At 38.3% G+C, this 21,830-nt stretch overlaps 3 pseudogenes and 4 gene segments (V, D, J or C); all 7 read right to left on the bottom strand.

Annotated features, from left to right (window-relative positions):
* Positions 1-2,607: 2,607 nt before the first annotated feature.
* LOC132861590 (Ig heavy chain V region 6.96-like) lies at positions 2,608-3,051 on the bottom strand. The segment is given in 2 exon segments: positions 2,608-2,915; positions 3,000-3,051. Coding segments are annotated over 2 exon segments (351 nt in total).
* Positions 3,052-3,101: 50 nt separating this feature from the next.
* On the bottom strand, positions 3,102-4,573 carry LOC132861589 (Ig heavy chain V region 914-like; annotated as a pseudogene).
* Positions 4,574-6,129: 1,556 nt separating this feature from the next.
* On the bottom strand, positions 6,130-6,544 carry LOC132861588 (immunoglobulin heavy variable 2-70-like; annotated as a pseudogene).
* A 653-nt stretch (positions 6,545-7,197) lies between these two features.
* Positions 7,198-9,109, bottom strand: LOC132861587 (Ig heavy chain V region MOPC 141-like). The segment is given in 3 exon segments: positions 7,198-7,212; positions 8,682-8,968; positions 9,067-9,109. Coding segments are annotated over 3 exon segments (345 nt in total).
* Positions 9,110-10,902: 1,793 nt separating this feature from the next.
* LOC132861585 (immunoglobulin heavy variable 1-3-like) lies at positions 10,903-11,412 on the bottom strand. The segment is given in 2 exon segments: positions 10,903-11,273; positions 11,361-11,412. Coding segments are annotated over 2 exon segments (423 nt in total).
* Positions 11,413-12,308: 896 nt separating this feature from the next.
* On the bottom strand, positions 12,309-12,871 carry LOC132861584 (immunoglobulin heavy variable 1-8-like). The segment is given in 2 exon segments: positions 12,309-12,622; positions 12,720-12,871. Coding segments are annotated over 2 exon segments (414 nt in total).
* Positions 12,872-16,062: 3,191 nt separating this feature from the next.
* On the bottom strand, positions 16,063-17,962 carry LOC132861583 (Ig heavy chain V region 914-like; annotated as a pseudogene).
* Between the last annotated feature and the right edge of the window lie 3,868 nt (positions 17,963-21,830).

Below are 21,830 nucleotides of genomic sequence, written 5' to 3'. Positions count from 1 at the left end.
ATTAACTCTGACTTTGCAGACATTTTAACAACAAAAGAAACAATACACCTGTTTAGTTAACAATAACTAAAAATCCTCTGTGGAATGAATTAATAACTAGTTACAACATTTGACAGTAAACTATTCATTCATTCATTTTCTACCGCTTATCCGAACTATTCTTGGGTTGACAATAAACTATGATATACATAAATCAGTGACATTTGACCCCTTAATGAATGGAAAGAAAAAAAATCTCTCAGAAATCTCACTCTCTCGCTCATTTTCTATACCGCTTATCCGAACTACCTCGGGTCATGGGGAGCCTGTGCCTATCTCAGGCATCAGCGGGCATCAAGGCAGGATACACCCTGGACGGAGTGCCAACCCATCACAGGGCACACACACACTCTCATTCACTCACGCACTCACACACTACGGACAATTTTCCAGAGATGCCAATCAACCTACCATGCATGTCTTTGGACCGGGGGAGGAAACCGGAGTACCCGGAGGAAACCCCCGAGGCACGGGGAGAACATGCAAACTCCACACACACAAGGTGGAGGCGGGAATCGAACCCCCAACCATGGAGGTGTGAGGCGAACGCGCTAACCACTAAGCCACCATGCCCCCCTCTTTCAGGAATCTAAATGTTATATTTTAATGTTATCTCTGATTTCCAATGACTTCCAGTCTCAATAAACTCCTGATTCTAATTCTTATAATTTAGACATGATTTACACTAAAATGTTTAAGGTAAAAAAAGTAGTCTATCTGTTACAGTAACTACTTTAGGACATGTCAGTAGCTGTATTCTGCCGCCCCTTCACCATTACACCAAATGAGCAATAGTACTATTTTGCATGAGGGTAAATTATGTAAACTCTGTCCCTGACTATACATCAATAAAGCTGGATGATTAGAGAGCAGCTCCCACCAGTACAGCTTCAACTGTAACCATGCTGCTTGTTTATCTCCTAGTGTTGGACATATCTACGTCCTGTAAGTTTGTTTAAACCATACATTGTTGTACTTTGTCTATTTCATGTTGAGATCTATTAGAAAAAATATTATTATGTTTACTATCTATATATTTTTTTTATTGCAGTTGTTTTTAGCGCAATTGATTTTACTCAGCCAGGTCATGTGATTGTCCGGCCTGGACAGACTTTGACCACTGGCTGTAAAGTGTCTGGTTACAGCTTGACTGATAGCAGTTATTGTACAAACTGGATTCGACATGCTACTGGGAAAAATATGCAGTGGATTGGATACATTTGTAGTGATGGAAGCACAGGGGGCACAGAGTCACTGAAAAACAGGTTCAGCATCACTCAGGACACCTCCAGTAACACAGTGACCCTCCATGGTCAGAATGTGCAGATGGAAGACACAGCTGTGTATTATTGTGTGCGCTATCATAACACAGTGCTACAGATAACAGAAGTGCCTGTACAAAAACCTCCTCAGATCAGCCTCATGCCTTTTGTCATCGTCCCAATGTTCATCATCTGATCTCTACATTTATCTCATCCTTTACTGTCTCAGTCATATCAATATACTGGAATTGCACAGTGTAGAGTGGCTTTTACAAACACTTTTTATCAGTCTCCTTATTTTAAAGAAGTGAGATTTCAGGAAATTCTGTAGTGAGAGTAGAGAGCAGGTGGAGGAATACCTGGAAAGTTAGATGTCTGCTCTGGAAAGAAGAGGAATGAAAGTCAGTCATAGTAAGACAGAATAAGTGTGTTTGAACGTGACGATGACTGAGTGACTGAATACATTACCCTGATTATTGTCTGGTGATACTGAATGATTATATGATTAGTTACAGTATATATATCCTTACACCTCTAATTCCAGTAGTTTTGTTCTCTATTAATAAGAGCACAGACATTTGTTCTCTTCTGGACTCCTGAACACATAAAACCTGCAGACGCAGACGGGGAAAATGAGCTGCAGTTTATTTACAGAGTCATTTAAAGAACCGGAATATGAACATGTCTGAATCTGAACTTGGGGTGAGCAAGAGGATGTTTTTGTATTATAACAGGGTGAATTTGCATAAACACACTTCAGCTGTTAGATTTCATAGTTTCATGAATCCTTCTTGAAAACAAGCAGCTGCTGCCCCCTACAGGTGATTTTTAATTCCAGGAGTTTGTAGTAGTGATGTTGCAGTAAACATCTGCATTTCAGTTTGATCTCTCGTCAGATTCTGTGCTGCTGAACAGACTCTGTGTTTCTAAATTCAGGAAATGAACCATCGACCTGTAGTGTTCCTGCAGCTGGCATCACAATCAGGAGGAATAAAAGCATGAATAGTACAGTATATAGTCCCAACTAGTCATCACAATCATTGTCCTAGAGCTGATTTACCTCCAGTCAAATACATAAAGACATCATAATGTAAATGTGATACATAAGATGGTTATTATTAATATTATTAATATTAATAACTGCTAGAAGAGATTGGAATAAAGAGGAAGACCTGAGTGCTGAGTGTGAATAGATGATGATGTTTATAATAAAGGTCTCTGAGGTGCAGCTTCCTGTTGAGGGAATATTTACAGCTCACAAGGACGTGCTTGTGTGAGTTTTTGTACAGCTCTGGAGTCTGTTGTGTCAGTGTGACTCTCGTGCACAGTAATAAACTGCCGTGTCTTCGGCTTTCAGACTCTTCACTTCTAGGTACAGCAAGTTTTTATTGGTGTCTTTATTGATGGAGAACTGGCCCTGTAGAGACTGAGCGAATATTGTGCCTGTGCCACTATCAATGCGCCCGATCCACTCCAGTCCTTGTCCTGGTTTCTGACGGATCCAGTGCATGTAGTAGCTCATTGAGAATCCGGAGACAGTACAGGACAGAGTGACCGACTCTCCAGGTCTCTTCACCACAGAATCAGAGGAAGTCAGGGACTGTCCATAAGAATCTGGAAGAGAAGAATAGAACTCAGTAATGTTATCTTATACTGATTATAATGCTAATAATCTTCACATAAAAAACATAAACATACATGAAATGAGTAGCAATAAGATACATTGTCCTAAAATCATCATTCTCTGAGTTCTGCTTCACCCAGATTTAAAGTGTATGGGAGTGTTATCTCTCACAGAGCTCACTGTAAACTAGAGCAGACAAGAACATGCTGTTTATACACCACTCTATTTGAATAGGGAGCGTCCATGACCACTATGGAGGTGTTCAACCCACAACCACATGCTGCTCACTGGATAGATGAGTGGATGATAAGGTACTATGTAAATCTCTACAACAGAATGTTTCTCTATCAGAAAGGGAACCAAATCGAATCATTTTTAGAAGACACCTCACTCATCTAAGGAACACATTAGGAAACCTAAATGTAGGAATGGTTACGTGGTGATGGTTTATTTCACACAGACGACTTTCTCCTGCTCCTGTATTGAGAAGGAGTAAAACTCAGTGACAGAAAGTAAGGAATAAAACACTTGGGGAGGTTTTGTTACAGAAAAATAATCAACAATGAATCAAAGTTTCTGCCCTGCGATGGGTTGGCACTCCGTCCAGGGTGTATCCTGCCTTGATGCCCGATGATGCCTGAGATAGGCAGAGTTTCTGTTATCATCACAACATGAAGTCTTTTATTCATCACCATTTACAATTGTTCTTTTTTTATTTATTTATAGTTATGTTTAATCTTGTGTTAAGGCCAGAAAAACAAGTTATTTCCTGTTATGGTGTTCATTATTACAGCTAGAAACAGTCCTTCCCTCAACACTTGTCCTGAAACTAAGGAAAAAGTACAAACTTTTCTGTCCTGAAGACTTTCTCATGCTGAAAATAAAGTCACAGCTTTAACCCTGATCTAGCTCTGACACTGGAGACTCCTTCCAACAACACGAAATAAACATTCTCTTTACAGAAATCTTCATCATATCAAACACTGCAGATATTTTATCTTCTAATTAAATGTTCACAAACAATTTGTACTTCAATGTATTCCTAATTGTTTGAGAAGTTTTTAAATAATGTATAAAGTGTTTGGAATGTAGGGATTAGTTACTCAGTAAAATGTAGTTGTTATTTAATTAAAGAAGTGAATTGTGATGAGGTTTTTGTGCAGCACTGCAGCTTGTTGTGTCACTGTGTGGATCACGAGCGCAGTAATACACAGCTGTGTCTTCAGTCTGCATGTTCTGTCCTCTCAGTGTCACCGTGCTGCTGGAGGCATCTTTAGAAATACTGAACTTGCTTTTTAGAGACTCTTTATGATACGTGCCTCCACCCCCCCAAATGTGGTTTATCCATTCCAGAGTTTTCCCTGCAGGTTGTCAAATCCAAGCTGTGGCGTAGCTGCTATCAGTAACTGAGTAACCGGATACTTTACAGCTGAGGATTAAAGAATCTCCAGGCTTTAACATCACTGAGGTGTCCTGAGTGAGCTCTACTGCACATTCCACATCTGAAAAAAAGACATGTCACAATTCCAGTCAAAAATCTATGTACAGTAGGTTATAACTGCAGGAATTTACTAGCAGCTCTGAGATCATTAGTGAAGTGAAACTCACAGGATGAAGCTACCAGCAGCAGCAGAACTGGAAGGAACATCGTATAACTAAAAGCTGTGCTAAACTCTCCAGAGCCCACAGTGACCGTGGCTGATATTTCTCTATATGTAGCTTTAAGGGGAATATTTTACATATTCATTTGCATATCGTTATGCTGGTGTTGTTTTTAGTCCATCACTTTGGATCAACTGTAACATCCAGAAGAACTTTCTGTTTTTTTTTCAGAAACTGTAATTCTTCAGGTGAAACATGGATTAATCTAGATGTAAAAACCTCCTCATCTTATGAACATTTCTAATTTGTGATTATAAATCTATAATATTAGGAACATTAAGAGATGTTCTCAGGTGAATTTATGTGAAGTGAACACACTCTTCATATCAGCATATTCAGTAAGGAGTAAAACACATGTGTGTGTTGTTATAGGACAATAATCAAGGATCAGGTGGTGTGATGTCAGGAATTGTAGAGGTGGTGGATGCAGGTGCTGATAATTTATTGTATAAAGTACAAACAAAACCCATGAAATTGTGTAATTCTGCACCCTTTGGCTCTACTGTGACATGAAGTTACTGCTACAAACATGAAGATAATTATTTTCTAATAATCAATGGCACTGATTACTATGATCACTTTTCCTTTTATACAGCAGCAGTCTGTGAACGGTGACAATTTATTTATTAATCTAAGAAGAATATGGTGAATTCTTTTTACGTTTATAGTTACAGTTCTTGTTGTGATAATTTTGTAAAATACATGCTTTCAATACACGTTGGTGATAAACGTTAGCGAATATTCTGTAAATGTTATTTATTTCCCTTGTTGTTTCTTTCAGGAAATTATGACTATAAGAGACAGTCTCAGTGTTCAATGTCTCACAGAAAGACTTAGAAATTGTGGAGTGTCTATCTGTGACTGGGTATATGAGAATATGTTGTACTTTAATGAAGCCTACAATGTTACAGTATATTTGTTAAGCTGTAGCGCCACCTGCAGATCTTGTGAAAATGGCCTCTACATTGAATACGCTTTTCTCTTTGACCACATCTGAGATTTTGGATGATTGATTAACATGCTTATACCACTGTGGTGTCTAGCACAGTAATAAACAGCAGAATCCTGGGCTCTCAAACCAGTCAGCTGCAGATACACCATGTTTTTGGAGTTTTCTCTGGTAATTTCTAAAAGTCCCTCAATGTCTTTGGTGTATATTGTTTTACTGGCATCAGACCAGATAACCCCAATCCATTCTAGAGCTTTTCCAGCTTGTTGTCTGATCCAGTTGTCTGATCATGTTTACACAAATTCTAATTTGTTGATGTGATTATTATTAGACAAAAACACTACTTTATATAACGTTCAGGAAAGTGTTGTGATTATAATAGTCTTTAAGATGTGCAGCAATATTAGAGATATAATAATATGGATTTAAATCAACATCATTAACTTAAACAAATAACTAGAGTGAAATGTTTTGTGATCAATTGTGGGATCATTTTTTTAATTTAACCTTGAATCGATCAGTGTTGTGTCTTGTGTCCTGTTATTGTGAACATCGAAGGAGGAGTTTTTGTACAGGGATGTTGTTTATTCGTCTCACTGTGGGTTACGAGCGCAGTAATACACAGCTGTGTCTTCAGTCTGCATGTTCTGTACTGTTAATGTCACTGTGTTGCTGGACGTGTCTCTGGAAGCCTGAAACCTGCTTTTCAGTTTCTCACTGTAGTAAGAGTTTTTCCTGCAGGTTGTCGTATCCAGTCTGTACAGTAGCTGCTATCAGTTACTGAATATCCAGACACTTTACAGGTCAGAGTCAGTGACTGACCAGGAGTTAATACTGTGGATCCGGTCTGGATCAGCTCAACACTGTGAACACCTGTTAAAGAAAAGTTATTTTAATGATGTAAAAGCAAAAAGCTTTAAGGAACCAAAACTGTATTACATGTCAAATGTAAAAACACTTACAGTGTACGGCTGCCAGCAGCAGCAGCAGTAGGGATGTAGAGATCATGGTGTGTGTTGGAGCAGAAGAAGTAAAAGCTCTTGGTCTTTGTTGCTTAAATATATAACAGAGAAGGACATTTGCATAGAGACACTCCTTATCTTAGGGTCAACATGGGATGGATTCTTATATATAAATATAAATGAGAAAACCTCCTCATCTTTTAAACATGTCTGTATTTTGTAGAGATATCTATCACTGCAGCTTGAGTTTATGTTTGAACCAATAAGAAGCTTAAGGCAGGTGTTAATGAGTAAGTTTATACACTATCAGGTGTTTTCAGATGAATTTATAATAAGAAAACTCACAGAAATTATTATTCATTTAAATCAGGAAGTTATTTTTTATACATGTATTGCTATATTTAATTTTGAACCTTACATTATAACAGCATTATAAAATACATCTTGTCATGTTACTGAGAAACCTCACAACCACAGGAGGATGTAGTTACATAAATTATAGTGTTTTATTTGTCCAACCTGTCTTTAACAACCCAAATAACTAATCACACATTATGGAAAGAGTGAAAAAGAAGAGAAAATGTAGATATTTGTCTGATAATGACTGATACTGAATGAGTCTCATACAGAATGCAGTTTGTGGATTCACTTTTTTTCACTTTATTTGTTGAGCTCTGCTGCCTCCTTCAGTTGTTTCAGTTATTGAACCTCAGACTATGAGAACAGACGGTGTGTTAAACACAACACACTGCTGGAAACACGCTGTATTATTCCTGAATCCATTCATTAAACACTGATTCCAACTGCTGGTTAAAAATCCTGTAAAATGAAGGGATTAATAATGGTTCAGAATGAAGACTCTTTTAATGATGTTTTCTTTTTTATTTAAAAATGACTTTGTGTGGCTGTGTTTTAAAATGCTGCAAATGATTCTGACTTCATTCCAGTGGAAGAAAGTGAAAGTGTGACTGAGATGATTTATTAGTTACACTGAGAGGATGTCTGTAACATGTCTCATAAGGTTTTTGTAAGAGGAATCCACTATTCTGTCTCACTGTGTGTCACGAGCGCAGTAATACACAGCTGTGTCTTCAGTCTGCATGTTCTGTCCTCCAATTGTTATTGTGTTAGTAGAAGTATCTCTGGAGATGCTGAACTTATTTTTCAGTTTCTCACTGTAAGCTGTACCCCCTCCACTGCTGATGCGTCCAATCCACTCCAGAGCTTTTCCTGCAGGTTGTCGAATCCAATGTGTATTGTAGCTTGTAACTGAATATGAAACCTTGCACTGGATGGAGAGACTCTGGCCTGGCTGGACTGTCATGGAAGCAGGCTGAGTCAGTTCCTCACCATGCACATCTGTGGAGGAAAACACATGGTGATATCTCACACAATATATGCTGCACCTTTATTCTTCATCTAGTAAATGAATGAATTTGATAAAGCACTCACAAGAAGCAGCTGCCAGCAGGAGCAGTAGAGATGTAGAGAACATGGTGTGTGTTGTTTGGACTGGAGTCTTCTCTGTTCTCCAAAGTTTAACAGACACCATCACATCATATAAATAGAGTGAGATCCAGCTCTGACACTTGGATTTGTTTATCTGCTGATGATGGGAGGAGATTGTATCTGAAATGTATTTATATCATGAGGAGGAGATTCATCTGATGGAGGATGTGTTGGTTTATAAACTCAACTTTCAACAAGATTTTTTATTTGGAACCTTACTTTTTAGTTTTAAACATGTTTTCTTACAATATTTATGCTCTAATTGATCTAAACAATAACTGTAACATTTCTAAAATACACAGATTATTGTAGTTAAATCTGAATCAGTTTTGCAGAATCCCAATAATCAAATATCTGTCCGGTGAGTTAAATGACGCTGGAGAACGATTAGAATGTATAAAGTGAGAGAGTTTCTTTACAAAGACTGACATCTAGAGGCACATAAAGAATTATAATTATAATAATAGCTTAAATTGTTCAGGACAACAATTTATTTTAATGTTGAGACAAAGATGAAACCTTATGTAGATATCTTTGAACTACAGAAGTGTCTTAGCTCTGCTAGCTCATATATACCAGACCCCTCTGGGGACATGTGTACTGCAGAGAGAGGAAAATGACCAGGGATGTTTTTGTACAGAGCTTCAGTGAGTTTGTAGTGTTGTGTGTCTGGCACAGTAATACACAGCCGTGTCCTCGACCTGAAAGTTTTGTCCTCTTAGATAAACTGTGCTGCTGGATTTGACCTGGCTGAGACTGATCTTGCTCTTCATCGTGTCTTTGAGATCAGTGCTATCACCGCTACACAGATATCCGAGCCGTTCCAGTGCTTTTCCAGCAGGTTGCCGTATCCAGTTAATACAATAACTCGACACTGAGATCTTACAAGAGATGGAGAACGACTCTCCAGGCTTCACCAGCACAGAGTCTGTCTGAGTGAGCTCCACACCTCCAACACCACCTGTGAATAAGAGCGACAGAACATCATCAAAAGTCATCAAGTCATTTTCACGAAACGAGAATTAAATCTAAATTCATTCAGCCGACACGGAGACGTACAGAATGTAGCTGAAAGCAGCAGCAACACTGATAATGACAGCATTGTTGTTGATATAAAAGTGAAGTGAAGTAAAATGCTCAGCTGCTCTCCTCCTCCTCACTACACACTCACACACACACACACTCACACAGACCTCCTTAATGTAAGAGACACAAGTGGAGGATTTGCATGAAATGCATCATTATGATCTTGAAGTCTCAGGTTTACTCATTTATACATTAACGTTCTTCCTCTTAGAAGAATTGGTCTTAGAGTGAAATGAACAAAACACTAACGTGTCTCTGTGATAAACTGAACTGAACATGTTCAATCAACAATCGTCTAAAATGAGCCTCATATGATAAAGTCACAGTGTCTGTGTTCAGAAGGTGTTAGTTACATTACAGAACAGAGGCTGTGTATTTTGAAACTGGGATTTGTGTATTTCGGTGTGTATTTGGACTGGAATGTGTGTATTACAGTGTGTTTTGGAATTGTAGTGTGTTTATTACAGTGTGTACTGTAATGGGGATGTGTGTATTACAGTGTGCATTAGGACTGGGATGTGTGTATTACAGTGTGTATTAGGACTGGGATGTGTGTATTACAGTGTGTATTTGGACTGGGATGTCTGTATTACAGTGTGTATTTGGACTGGGAGGTGTGTATTACAGTGTGTTTTGGGATTGTAGTGTGTTTATTACAGTGTGTATTTGTCAGTGACGTGGGGATAACAACAGACCCAAATGCAGGATAGCTAAAATAAAAGGGTTTATTAACTAAAAACACAAAACAGGGACAAGGACACAGACGATACCAGACATGACACGACTAGACACGGGATGACAGATGACAACAAGGATTCCGCACAGCCATAGGCAACGCGGCACGGCTGAATAGACATGACAATTAAACACATGAGGAATAGGTGTAAAGAGACGGGGAGGAAGAGACAAGGGCGGGGCAGATACCTGAACATATAACATAAACAAAAGCACATGGCCAAAGTCTGGGCAGGATCCTGACAGTATTAGCACTGGGATGTTTGTATGAAAGTATGTATTGGGACTGTGATGTGTGTATTAGACTGTGCATTGGGACTGGGATGTGTGTATTAGACTGTGCATTGGGACTGGGATGTGTGTATTAGTGTGTCCAGTGGGGCTGGGATGTGTGTGTTACAGTGTGTATTAGGACAGTATGTTTTGTACTATGTGTGTGTTACAGTGTGTACTAGGACTGGGGTGTGTGTTACAGTGTGTATTGCTAGTATGATGTGTGTATTACAGTATAGTGTTTATTGTAATTGTGGTGTCTTTATTACAGTATGAATTGGGATGTGTGTATTACAGTGTGTATTGGGACTGAGATGTGTGTATTACAGTGTGTATTGGGACTGGGATGTGTGTGTTACAGTGTGTATTGGGACTGGGACATTTGTATTACAGTGTGTAGTTGTCACTGTGATGTGTGTATTACAGTGTGTAGTGGGACTGGGATGTGTGTGTTACAGTGTGTATTGGGACTGGGACATTTTTATTACAGTGTGCAGTTGTCACTGGGATGTGTGTATTACAGTGTATATTGGGAATGGCACGTCTACTAGTTTGTTGGTTTGAGGAACAGTTAGAACCACATTCACACAGCATGCTGACAGAGCTGTTACTGTATTTCTACCTGTGGCTTTCCAGGAGCAGAGAAACAGAGTTTATGTATATTTTCATTCATGATAATTAATTTAGGCCACGCCCACTTTAGGGTTATATCCAGGTACATTTATATATAATTGGAGCAGTAAATAGATACAAACTCTGTTCATCTGTGTTACAATTATAAGTGAAGCAACTTCAGTTAGTTCAGTTACAATGTGTGTCTGGTTTTTGTACAGCTGCTTCCTCAGCTCCAGTCACTGTGGGACTTCGGGCGCAGTAATAAACCGCAGTGTCCTCTGTCCTCAGGGTCTTGGCCTCTAAGTACTGTGTGCTTGCTGAGACGTCTTCTGTAAAAGTGAGCTGGTTCTTCACAGACTCTGCATATGTTGGATCATTACTGCCTGCATCCATCCTGCCAAGCCATTCCAGAGCTTTCCCTGGTTTCTGTCTGATCCAGTGCATGTAGCTGCTTGTCATATCAAAGCCGTGAATCTTACAGGAGATCTTCACAGTTTCTCCAGGTCTCTTTACCACAGCAGGAGACTGGTCCAGTCTGATCTCATCACTGCTGACACCTAGCAGATAAAACATAACAAAGATCATCATCAACACAGTCAAGATATTCTGATGGAAGAAATAAACAGTACAGAAGTCTCAGGTACCTTTGGTTAACATTATAACAAAGATGTAGTACTGAGTGACCCTCAGCCCCATCATCATGCTCTTTGATTCAGTCGTGTGACACAAACTTCGGGTGAGCAAGAGGCTGTTTTTTTTTTTTTTTTATAACAGAGTGAATTTGCATAAACACACTTCAGCTGTTAGATTTCATAGCTTCATGAATCCTTCTCAAAAACAAGCAGCTGCTGCCCCCTACAGGTGCAGATACAAAATATTATAATGTTCTCGCTGTCAGTAAAAATCAAAAATTAAATAACAATACATTTTTACATGGACTAGTGAAAATGAAGAAAGTATGAATTCAGAAATGGAGAAATTTTTATCAGAATGGTTTAAAAGAGAGAAAATACTCAGATACAGTATCAGCAGTGACATAGTAAATCATCTGGTTTAATTAATCAGTTAATTGGGAAATCGATATTAGTCTCAATTATTATGGCCCCGAGCTCTGTTTCTAGTTTGTGAACATCTACTTCCATATTTCTCAATCTGTGAAATATAGGCAATATTTATTACATACATTCAATTAAATAAATCTAACATCAGTATAAATGTCCAGACAATGTTCAGAACAGTCCAGTAAAAGTCAGCAAGTGGTAACATGTAAGTCAGAGACACTGTAAACATTTTAGTTCTTTCACCTCCATGAATCTGAAAATGTGGGTTTGTCATGTGACTATAGTAAGTCTGTGTTTTTGTACTGATGTCTAAGGGGAAGTATCACTGTGTGTCACAGGAGCAGTAATAAACTGCAGTGTCTTCTGTCCTCATTTTTTTCCCTGTGAAATCAAGCTAACCCTAGGTCTAAAATACAATGTTCAGTCTTCAATCAGGTCTTTGTCTAATGTTCATCACAGGACATGACCAAATGCAGACTAAAGGGAGCTCAACACAGCATGACCCTGGTTTTTGTACAGCCGCAGCAGTAATCAGAATGACTGTGGCTCTCGTGCACAGTAATACACAGCTGTGTCCTCAGTCTGAAATTGTTGCCCATGTAAAGTCACAGTGTTGGTGGAGGCTTCAGCTGAGAAACGGATCTTGTTCTTTAGTGAATCGCTGCTGCCAGTATTACTGGAGCTGCAGTACCAGCCGATCCATTCCAGTTTTTGTCCTGATTGTCGTATCCAGTTAGTACAGTAACTAGTGGCTGAGTATCCAGTGATCTTACAGGGGACTGAAAATGATTCTCCAGGCTTAACCAGCATGACTGCAGGCTGAACCAGTTCAATACATTTAATACCTGTGAACAACAATCATGCCATTATTCAGGTGCATTCTATCAAACAGGAAAATGTACACAGTGATCTGCATCTTTCCAAAATTCTCCACACACTTACCAGATGTAGCTGTTAACAGCAAGAGTAGAAGTGTAGAGAACATGGTTTGATCTGAACCTGAACCCAGACCCTCACTTCTCCTGAGAACACCTCTAATCATTTATGAAGGGGTTTGATTTGCATGACAGTGTTTAGGCTTTCAGAAAACATGAGGCATTTCCTACAAATGTTAAAATAACACAATCACAAAATATTAGTTTCTTACGATGTAGTTGATGAAACAGTGTGGATGATGCAGTCTGGTTTAATGAGATGCTGATATAATGGAGCTGTAATGTCTTAGCTTTATAAGAATGTTGTAGTTAGTGTTTATGACTTTAATGTAAATCCCAGGAGAACATGTTCACATATTTATGACACACTGTCAGTCCTTTGATCCTCAACATGTAGCTTAGATGTTGTGTGAATAAAGAAAGAGCGATCATCACAGGCCTTAAAGCTTAAAGAACAGCATAATGTTCAAACCTTTCTAATGTGGGTACAGTTTAAATATACAGGATACAGTTAAAGACCAAATGTTGATTAAACTTTGTGAGTAAAAATGGAAAATTACTTGCAGTAAAGTCATAAAAGTTATTACTTATTTTTTTTGACACTTTAAAAGAATAAATCCTGTTTAACAATTTTTCAGAGATTCATCTGATGGAAGAAATGTGGATCATATGTGGAAATAGGCATCAAGGATCAAACACTAAATTTACCTTTTAATTTTACTTTGTTGATGGGATTTTTATTAGTCAAATATACAACAGGTTCTAAAGATGAGGCTCGTGAAATTATTAGAATAGTCGTTATGATGTGCAGCAATGTTAGATCTCTACAATCTCTACAACAGAATGTTTCTCTATCAGAAAGGGAACCAAATCGAATCGTTTTTAGAAGACACCTCACTCATCTAAGGAACACATTAGGAAACCTAAATCTAGGAATGGTTACGTGGTGATGGTTTATTTCACACAGACGACTTTCTCCTGCTCCTGTATTGAGAAGGAGTAAAGCTCAGTGACAGAAAGTAAGGAATAAAACACTTGGGGAAGTTTTGTTACAACCTTTTTGTTGCTTATTTTACAGCGCATGTTAATGTTTACTGTGTAGATGACAATATGAAGCGGAGCTATACAAAATGAGAGTGAAATGCGAGAACAACAATCAGGTAAACTTGTGTTCTTTTCAAGTTTGATGTCAGCAAGAGCAAATAACAGTAAAGTTAAGTTGATGTGATTCTGTCTCTAGTCGCTATCTGACTAGCTAAATTAGCTGTGCAGTGCTGCCAGTGCATCTCTTGGCCTGTCTGTCACACAACAATTTATTGCTTGAATAAAGGCCCAAGGACAACGGTGTTTATAAACGGCAGCTCAATAACCACACCACTCGTGAACATGCCTTCATATGCGCGTGTAATCGTGCACGAAATGTAGGATGGCCCCTTAGCAGAATTTTGCTTAGGGCCCCGGGGAGGTCAGGATCGGCTCTGGAATCAAAGCAGATTTTCTATCATCACAACATGAAGTCTTTTATTTATCACCATTTATAAATGTTTAACATGTGCAGTAATGTTAATTTTGAATTACGGTTTAAAATCTATATTACAATTATTTAAAATATGATCTAACTTCAATCGATTTATTCTCATTTGTGTATTATTTATTTATTTATTTACTTATTTGTTTATTTTAATAGATAAAGTCCTTCTGCTCACCTGGAAAAATAAGGATTTTTCGAACTCTGCTGCTCTCTGTTTCATCTGGGTGAAACACAACCTGGCTGAACGACTCCATTCCGGACAGAGCGTTAAGTCTGCCGGGATTTCAGCTCTTTAGATTGGACCGCGACGCGGAATCAACGGGGAAATCGCGCGGCGGCGGGACGTGTTTTTACATCAATGAAAGGTGGTGTTCTGATGTAACTGTGTTAAAGATGTGCTGTCCCGATCTTGAAACACTCATTCATTCATTAACTGCAAACCGTTCTATTCGCCGCGGGAGTTTTGCTTGTTCATTCTGGTGAGTGTTTACATTCCCCCGCAAGCGCACGTGAGCTTGGCACTACAGACACTCGCTGACATGATCACAGAGAGTGAGCAACAACATCCGGACTCTGTACTAATAATTCTTGGGGACTTTAATAAAGCAATTCTCACACGTGAACTGCCAAAATGCAGACAGCATGTTACATGTCCCACCAGAGACAGTAACACACTGGATCACTGTTAAACAACAATAAAGGATGCATATCACTCTGTCCCACAGGCAGCTCTGAGGAATCTCTGATCACTGCTTAGTTCATCTGATACTGACCTACAGGGAGAAACTGAAATCAGCTAAACCATTATTAAGGACTGTAAAAAGATGGACCAAGGAAGCGGAGCAGAATTTACAAACCTGTTTCTCTCTCACTGATTGGACTGTTTTTGAAGCTGCAACAGGATCTGCTGAAATAGTTCTACACTGCCATCATGGAATCCATCCTCTGCCATTGGCACAACACTCATCACTCTCCAAGACCTGTACTTCTCCAGAGTGAGCAAAAGGGCAAAGACAATCACTCTGGACCCCTCACATCCAGCACACTCCCTCTTTGAACTGTTGCCATCTGGTCGACGCTACAGAGCCTTGAGCACCAGAACGACCAGACATAGGAACAGTTTCTTCACTCAGGCAATCCATCTGATGAACACTTAACATCCGCGGAACACACAACACTATTCTTAAACATTATTTACTTAAAACACATACTATTTATATTTCAATTGCACATTTCACACTTGTACATTTGTACATACAAATTGTATATATTCTATATGTCATTCTGTTGTATATGTCATTCTGTTACACTGTTACACTGTGGAGCTTCTGTCACTAAAACAAATAGATTTCATAGTTTCATGACTCTTTCTTGAAAACAAACAGCTGCTGCCCCCTACAGGTGATTTTTAATTCCAGGTGATTGTAGTAGTGATGCTGCAGTAAACATCTACATTTCAGTTTGATCTCTCGTCAGATTCTGTGCTGCTGAACAGACTCTGTGTTTCTAAATTCAGGAAATGAACCATCGACCTGTAGTAATAAAAATATTAGTAATAATAATAATTATTATTATTATAAATATTAATAACTGCTAGAAGAGATTGGAATGAAGAGGAAGATCTGAGTGCTGAGTGTGAATAGATGATGTTGTTTATAATAAAGGTCTCTATACGGAATATTTACAGCTCACAAGGACGTGCTTGTTGAAGTAATTTAGTGACACATGTTTTCGTATTGAGTAGGAAACCCTTCCACAATCCCACTAAGAATTGTGTCCTAGTTTGCACGGGTTAGTGTTGAAAACACAAGATAAACTATCAGAGTTGGTCTGACCATGAACTCAGGTGTCCTTCCAAGTCCCCTTGGTCTTCTAACAAACCATCCTCTTCAAGTTCTTCTACTTAAAGATTCAAACAATAGATTAGGTAGAAGAACTTGAAGAGATCCTTGTTTTTATTAAAAGTAGTGTAATACAGATAAATGTGTGTAATATATGTAAAGTAAAATAAAAGAAAATTACAAATAAAATCTCCTTCAAATAATCAAACAGTATTAGAATAAGTAAAAGTAATTAAAATGTGTAAGCTTGCGTTTGTTCTATGATGCACACAGAGTATAACATGCACTGAGCCTGTCTACAATAAAATGCACACACAATGTAATTCAAGACAAGCTTTTATACTTTTCCAAGCCTTTCACCAATATTTAATATTTCAATATCAATTCTTATTGACTTTAAAACCAACATTCCTTCCCATTTCTCTTTCCCCAAACCGGTAATCCTGTGGTCAGTGACTAGTTGTATTCTTTAAGGTATACATTCCTTTTAAACAGCACAAGCTTGCAATATCATCTTACTAACTAAGTCCCTCCCTCCCCCACGAGTGTTGGGGTTTCCCTTTACGGATTACTGTCAGCGGTATCCTTCTGAGCACTGAGGGTTGACTATTTTTTTAAGAGAGCCTCCATATAACATACTCAGCACGTCTTATCTTTTAACACACAAGCAATATTATTGGATACATATTTTGAAAGCAAAGAAAGAAAAGAATATACAAAGAAATAAAGAAAACTTAATCACTTTAATATTCTTGATATTGATCCATTCTTCATTTCTGTCTCAGTACAGAATCTGATTCTTTTTTCATCCATTGATTTCTTCATTCCTCAAGCTTCATATTCTTTATTTTATTCAACAGTTGTTTTATTTCTTCTGCTGCTTTTTCTATTCTCTTCTTTTTTTCTTCTTTTTGTCTTTCTCTCCTAGCGCTATGTTTTCTGGTATTTATAGCCTTAATCTCACTTTTCTTTTGTATGGAATATGAGAGCAGGGTTGTGAAGTTGGATAGCATTGATAAGGTTCATCTAATGAGCATGAAATTAAACATTCATTTCCTTCATCATCCATTCTACCTACCATTCTAACAACATTGTGTAAGTTTTTGTACAGCTGTGTTATCTATCACAGAGCTCACTGTAAACTACAGCAGCCAAGAACATGCTGTTTATACACCACTCTATTTGAATAAGGAATGTCTATGACCACTATGGAGGTGTCATACCACACGCTGCTCACTGGATAGATTAGTGGATGATAAGTATTCCTAATTGTTTGAAAAGCTTTTAAATAATGTATAAAGGATTTGGAATGCTGGGATTAGTTACTGTACTCAGTAAAATGTAGTTATTATTTAATTAAAGAAGTGAATTGTGATGAGGTTTTTGTGCAGCACTGCAGCACTTGTCGTGTCACTGTGTGGATCACGAGCGCAGTAATACACAGCTGTGTCTTCAGTCTGCATGTTCTGTCCTCTCAGTGTCACCGTGCTGCTGGAGGCATCTTTAGAAATACTGAACTTGCTTTTTAGAGACTCTTTATGATACGTGCTTCCACCCCCCCCAAATGTGGTTTATCCATTCCAGAGTTTTCCCTGCAGGTTGTCGAATCCAAGCTGTGGCGTAGCTGTTATCAGTAAGTGAGTAACCGGATACTTTACAGCTGAGGATTAAAGAATCTCCAGGCTTTAACATCACTGAGGTGTCCTGAGTGAGCTCTACCGCACATTCCACATCTGAAAAAAGACATGTCACAATTTCAGTCAAAAATCTATGTACAGTAGGTTATAATTACAGGAATTTACTAGCAGCTCTGAGATCATTAGTGAAGTGAAACTCACAGGATGAAGCTGCCAGCAGCAGCAGAACTGGAAGGAACATCGTATAACTAAAAGCAGTGCTAAACTCTCCAGAGCCCACAGTGACCGTGGCTGATATTTCTCTATATGTAGCTGTAAGGGGAACATTTTACATATTCATTTGCATATTGTTATGCTGGTCTTCTACAGGTGTCAATAATCACAGTGAAAAATGTTCCCTGGTGTTTAAATTAGTTTGTATTTATTTAACACTGAATCTGTAAGTTACATTTAGTATGTAAATGACTTTCATCCTCTGATTATAAACTGCTTCCATAGTTCTCACTCTGTCACACTGTGAAACTTTTCTACTGACTGGATCTCATTACACAGACTCCTGAAAGTGGCAAGTGGTAACTTGTAAGTCAGAGACACTGTAAACATTTTGTTTCTGTCTCCTCTATGAATGTGGGTTTGTTATGTGTCTATAGTAAGTGTACTGGTTCAGTTTAATTGTTAATTGTAAAGAGATGATTTTGTTTATATGTTGAACTTTAAGCGCCATCTTGTGGCGCGGATTGGGATGGTAACTTCCGTATTTCAAGTGTTGAGTTCATTGTTAAGTGTCATGGCTGAAGAGCGGCTTGTACAGTGAAGTTGTGACCTGCATAAAGCTGTAAGTCGCTATTATTTGTCATATAAATATAAAGATTAGTAGGTTAAAGATGTTTGACAGTAAATTCATTGATCTAGAGATGCAAATATTGCTAAAAACAAACGTAAAGTGCAAAGACTTAGCATTAGGTAGCGCCGTATGCTAGCTGTCTTTTGTTATGCTAATTAAGGTAATTTGGATTTCGTGATTACAAGCCATTACCTATAACTAAGAATATAAGAACCAGATGCACATGACAATGTAAAGTTTAATGCTTATTGTGTTGATTTATGTTTCTTTTGAATCTTTTTGGGCAGTAAATACTGTTTAGTTAGTTATGCTTGAATATGTAATTGAATACAATTCTAATTGCTGTATATTCTTTGTTTACAGTTTTACAAGAAAAAATATTATATTATAACTTTAACATTATAATGTTAAAGTTAATTGAGAAAAGATTCATGAAAGCTATTGAAAGATTAAAAGCCATGAACCAACATCTCACTTGTTCACTGTCTGTCTAACTGGATAGAGAAGTTACATGTCTAGTGAGGACAGAACAGTAAGTCTGTGTTTTTGTACTGATGTCTAAGGGGAAGTATCACTGTGTGTCACGGGCGCAGTAATAAACTGCAGTGTCTTCTGTCCTCATGCTGTTCATCTGCAGATACAGCTGCTTCTTATTGTCGTCTCTGGAGATGGTGAAGCGGCCCTTAACAGCAGTGGAGTGATATATGGGACTACTGCCACTGTAGATGCTTGCAAGCCATTCCAGCCCTTTTCCAGGTGCCTGTCTGATCCAAGCCAAGTAATAGCCACTAATGTCTAATCCAGAGGCTGTGCAGGTCAGTTTATGAGACTGATCAGGTTTGAGGATCACTGGATCAGACTCGATCAGTGTCTGACTGCAGGAATCTGCAAGAACACACAAAGATAGGTGTTAAAGTAAAAAAGAAGAAAAATAGAAAATTAAGTCATTTCTCTATAGGAAATAAATAATAATACTAACATTGAATGAAGATTGCTAGAGTAAAGTAACTCAAAACTCTGCCTAGTCCCATCTCAAAGAATTAAAATGATTCCTGCTGCTGTAAATGAACACAAACTGCTGCTATGTTGTTGGGCTGAATGTTTCAGCATAAATGGTTCAAACACAGGATTTGGTTTGCATGACACACCCACTAGAGATATAAAAACATCATGTGTTTCAGACAAAACATTGCTGTGTTGAGTGCAGCTCTGCAGCTGTTAATCACACTCACACCCCGTTTCATCTCCATATCAATTTAATGTGGAAAATAATTCAGCTGTTTGTTATTATTAATAATGATATGAACGTGTTGTGATGTAATTTACACTTTCCTGAACTACACTGAACATTATAATCAAACTGTGTAACCGAACATGACATTCATTCTGGTATAGGCTGAAACCCTCTAGAGGCTTTATCTGACGAATCCAGAGGGAAAGAGATGAGAAGATTCTAGATCAAGTGTTTTTAAATCCTAAAGATTTGTAATCTCTAGTGAGCAGAAGAGAAAGCTGAAATCTAATATCACAACAGCTAGATGTTGAAACTATTCTTTCTTCTTCTTCTTCTTTCTTAATCAAAAGTCTAAAATAATCTGCTTCAAGAAATCGAATCAGGAGTAAATAACGTAACTCGTCTTCTGTAAATTGCCCCTCGGTGTGAATGAGTGTGTGAATGTGTAACATGACCAGAATGTACGCTCAGTGTTCCTGGGATGGACTCTGGAGCCTGCACTCTGACCCAATAAAACACTTCCTAATGATGACCGAGTGACTGAATACATTACCCTGATTATTGTCTGGTGATACTGAATGATTATATGATTAGTTACAGTATATATATCCTTACACCTCTAATTCCAGTAGTTTTGTTCTCTATTAATAAGAGCACAGACATTTGTTCTCTTCTGGACTCCTGAACACATAAAACCTGCAGACGCAGACGTGGAAAATGAGCTGCAGTTTATTTACAGAGTCATTTAAAGAACCGGAATATGAACATGTCTGAATCTGAACTTGGGGTGAGCAAGAGGATGTTTTTGTATTATAACAGGGTGAATTTGTATAAACACACTTCAGCTGTTAGATTTCATAGTTTCATGAATCCTTCTTGAAAACAGGGCGGTCAAGTGTCACACATTGAGAGTGACAGTCACTCATTTGGGTCTTTTCTCACGCTCTCCTGCCACAAATCGTATTTCTCACGCAGAAAAACTTTTTGACTATTTATCATATATTTAATAAGCCACAGCACCCAAAATGTATCAGTCCGCACCGCTATCTCTATGTTACCGCTCAGGAATCACTTTTAGTTAAGACTGACACTTATCAGCCAATCAAAAAAAAAGAGGCTTCACAATAGCCAATCAGAAAATAGCGCTATCTGGGTAAGATTTAAGGCAACAACCAATGAAAAAAACATTCATTAGAGAGGGTATTTTCGATGGTCGGTTTGAACAAAATCTCAACATGAAACAGCTTGTCTCTGGACGGGACATTATCCTCAGTCATGACCCTAAAAATGGCTGTGCTCGCGCCGAACTGTTTTAAAGGTAGGGTCTCTGATATTTGAGAAATGCTTCTGAAAACTGCGTTGGGGCACCAAACAAAACAAAAATCAAAACAAACCTGTAGCCAATGAGCGGAAAGGGGCAGGTCTTGACAATATGGGCGGAGAGAGTGTTCAGTGTGCATATTCACAGATTGGAGTTTCCAGAGTCAATAACTCCTGAGCTAAACGCTGTTACTATACAAAATGTGGTTGTAGCTGCCTCTCTACATTACTACAATAGAAAAGAGGTGTTATTTGTGTAGTAACAGCGTTTAGCTCAGGAGTTATTTACTCGGAAAACTCCAATCTGTGAATATGCGGCCAACTTCCTGATCCTTCAGTTCTCTCCAGTGCTGGAAAGCTGATCCTCCTGGAGATGTCACGCTTGCCTGTCTTCAAAACTTGAGAGCACTGTGAAAACAAGCAGCTGCTGCCCCTACAGGTGATTTTTAATTCCAGGAGTTTGTAGTCGTGATGCTGCAGTAAACATCTACATTTCAGTTTGATCTCTTGTCAGTGTTCCTGCAGCTGGCATCACAATTAGGAGGAACAAAAGCATGAATAGTACAGTATATACTGTAGTCCCAACTAGTCATCACAATCATTGTCCAAGAGCTGATTTACCTCCAGTCAAATACGTAAGGACATCATAATGTAAATATGATACATAACGTGGATTATAATTAATATTAATAACTGCTAGAAGAGATTGGA

The sequence above is a fragment of the Tachysurus vachellii genome, chromosome 18, assembly GCF_030014155.1.
Source record: "Tachysurus vachellii isolate PV-2020 chromosome 18, HZAU_Pvac_v1, whole genome shotgun sequence".
Lineage (NCBI taxonomy): Eukaryota > Metazoa > Chordata > Actinopteri > Siluriformes > Bagridae > Tachysurus > Tachysurus vachellii.
The sequence above is the reverse complement of the archived record's forward strand: the minus strand, read 5'-3'. Positions and strand labels throughout refer to the sequence as shown.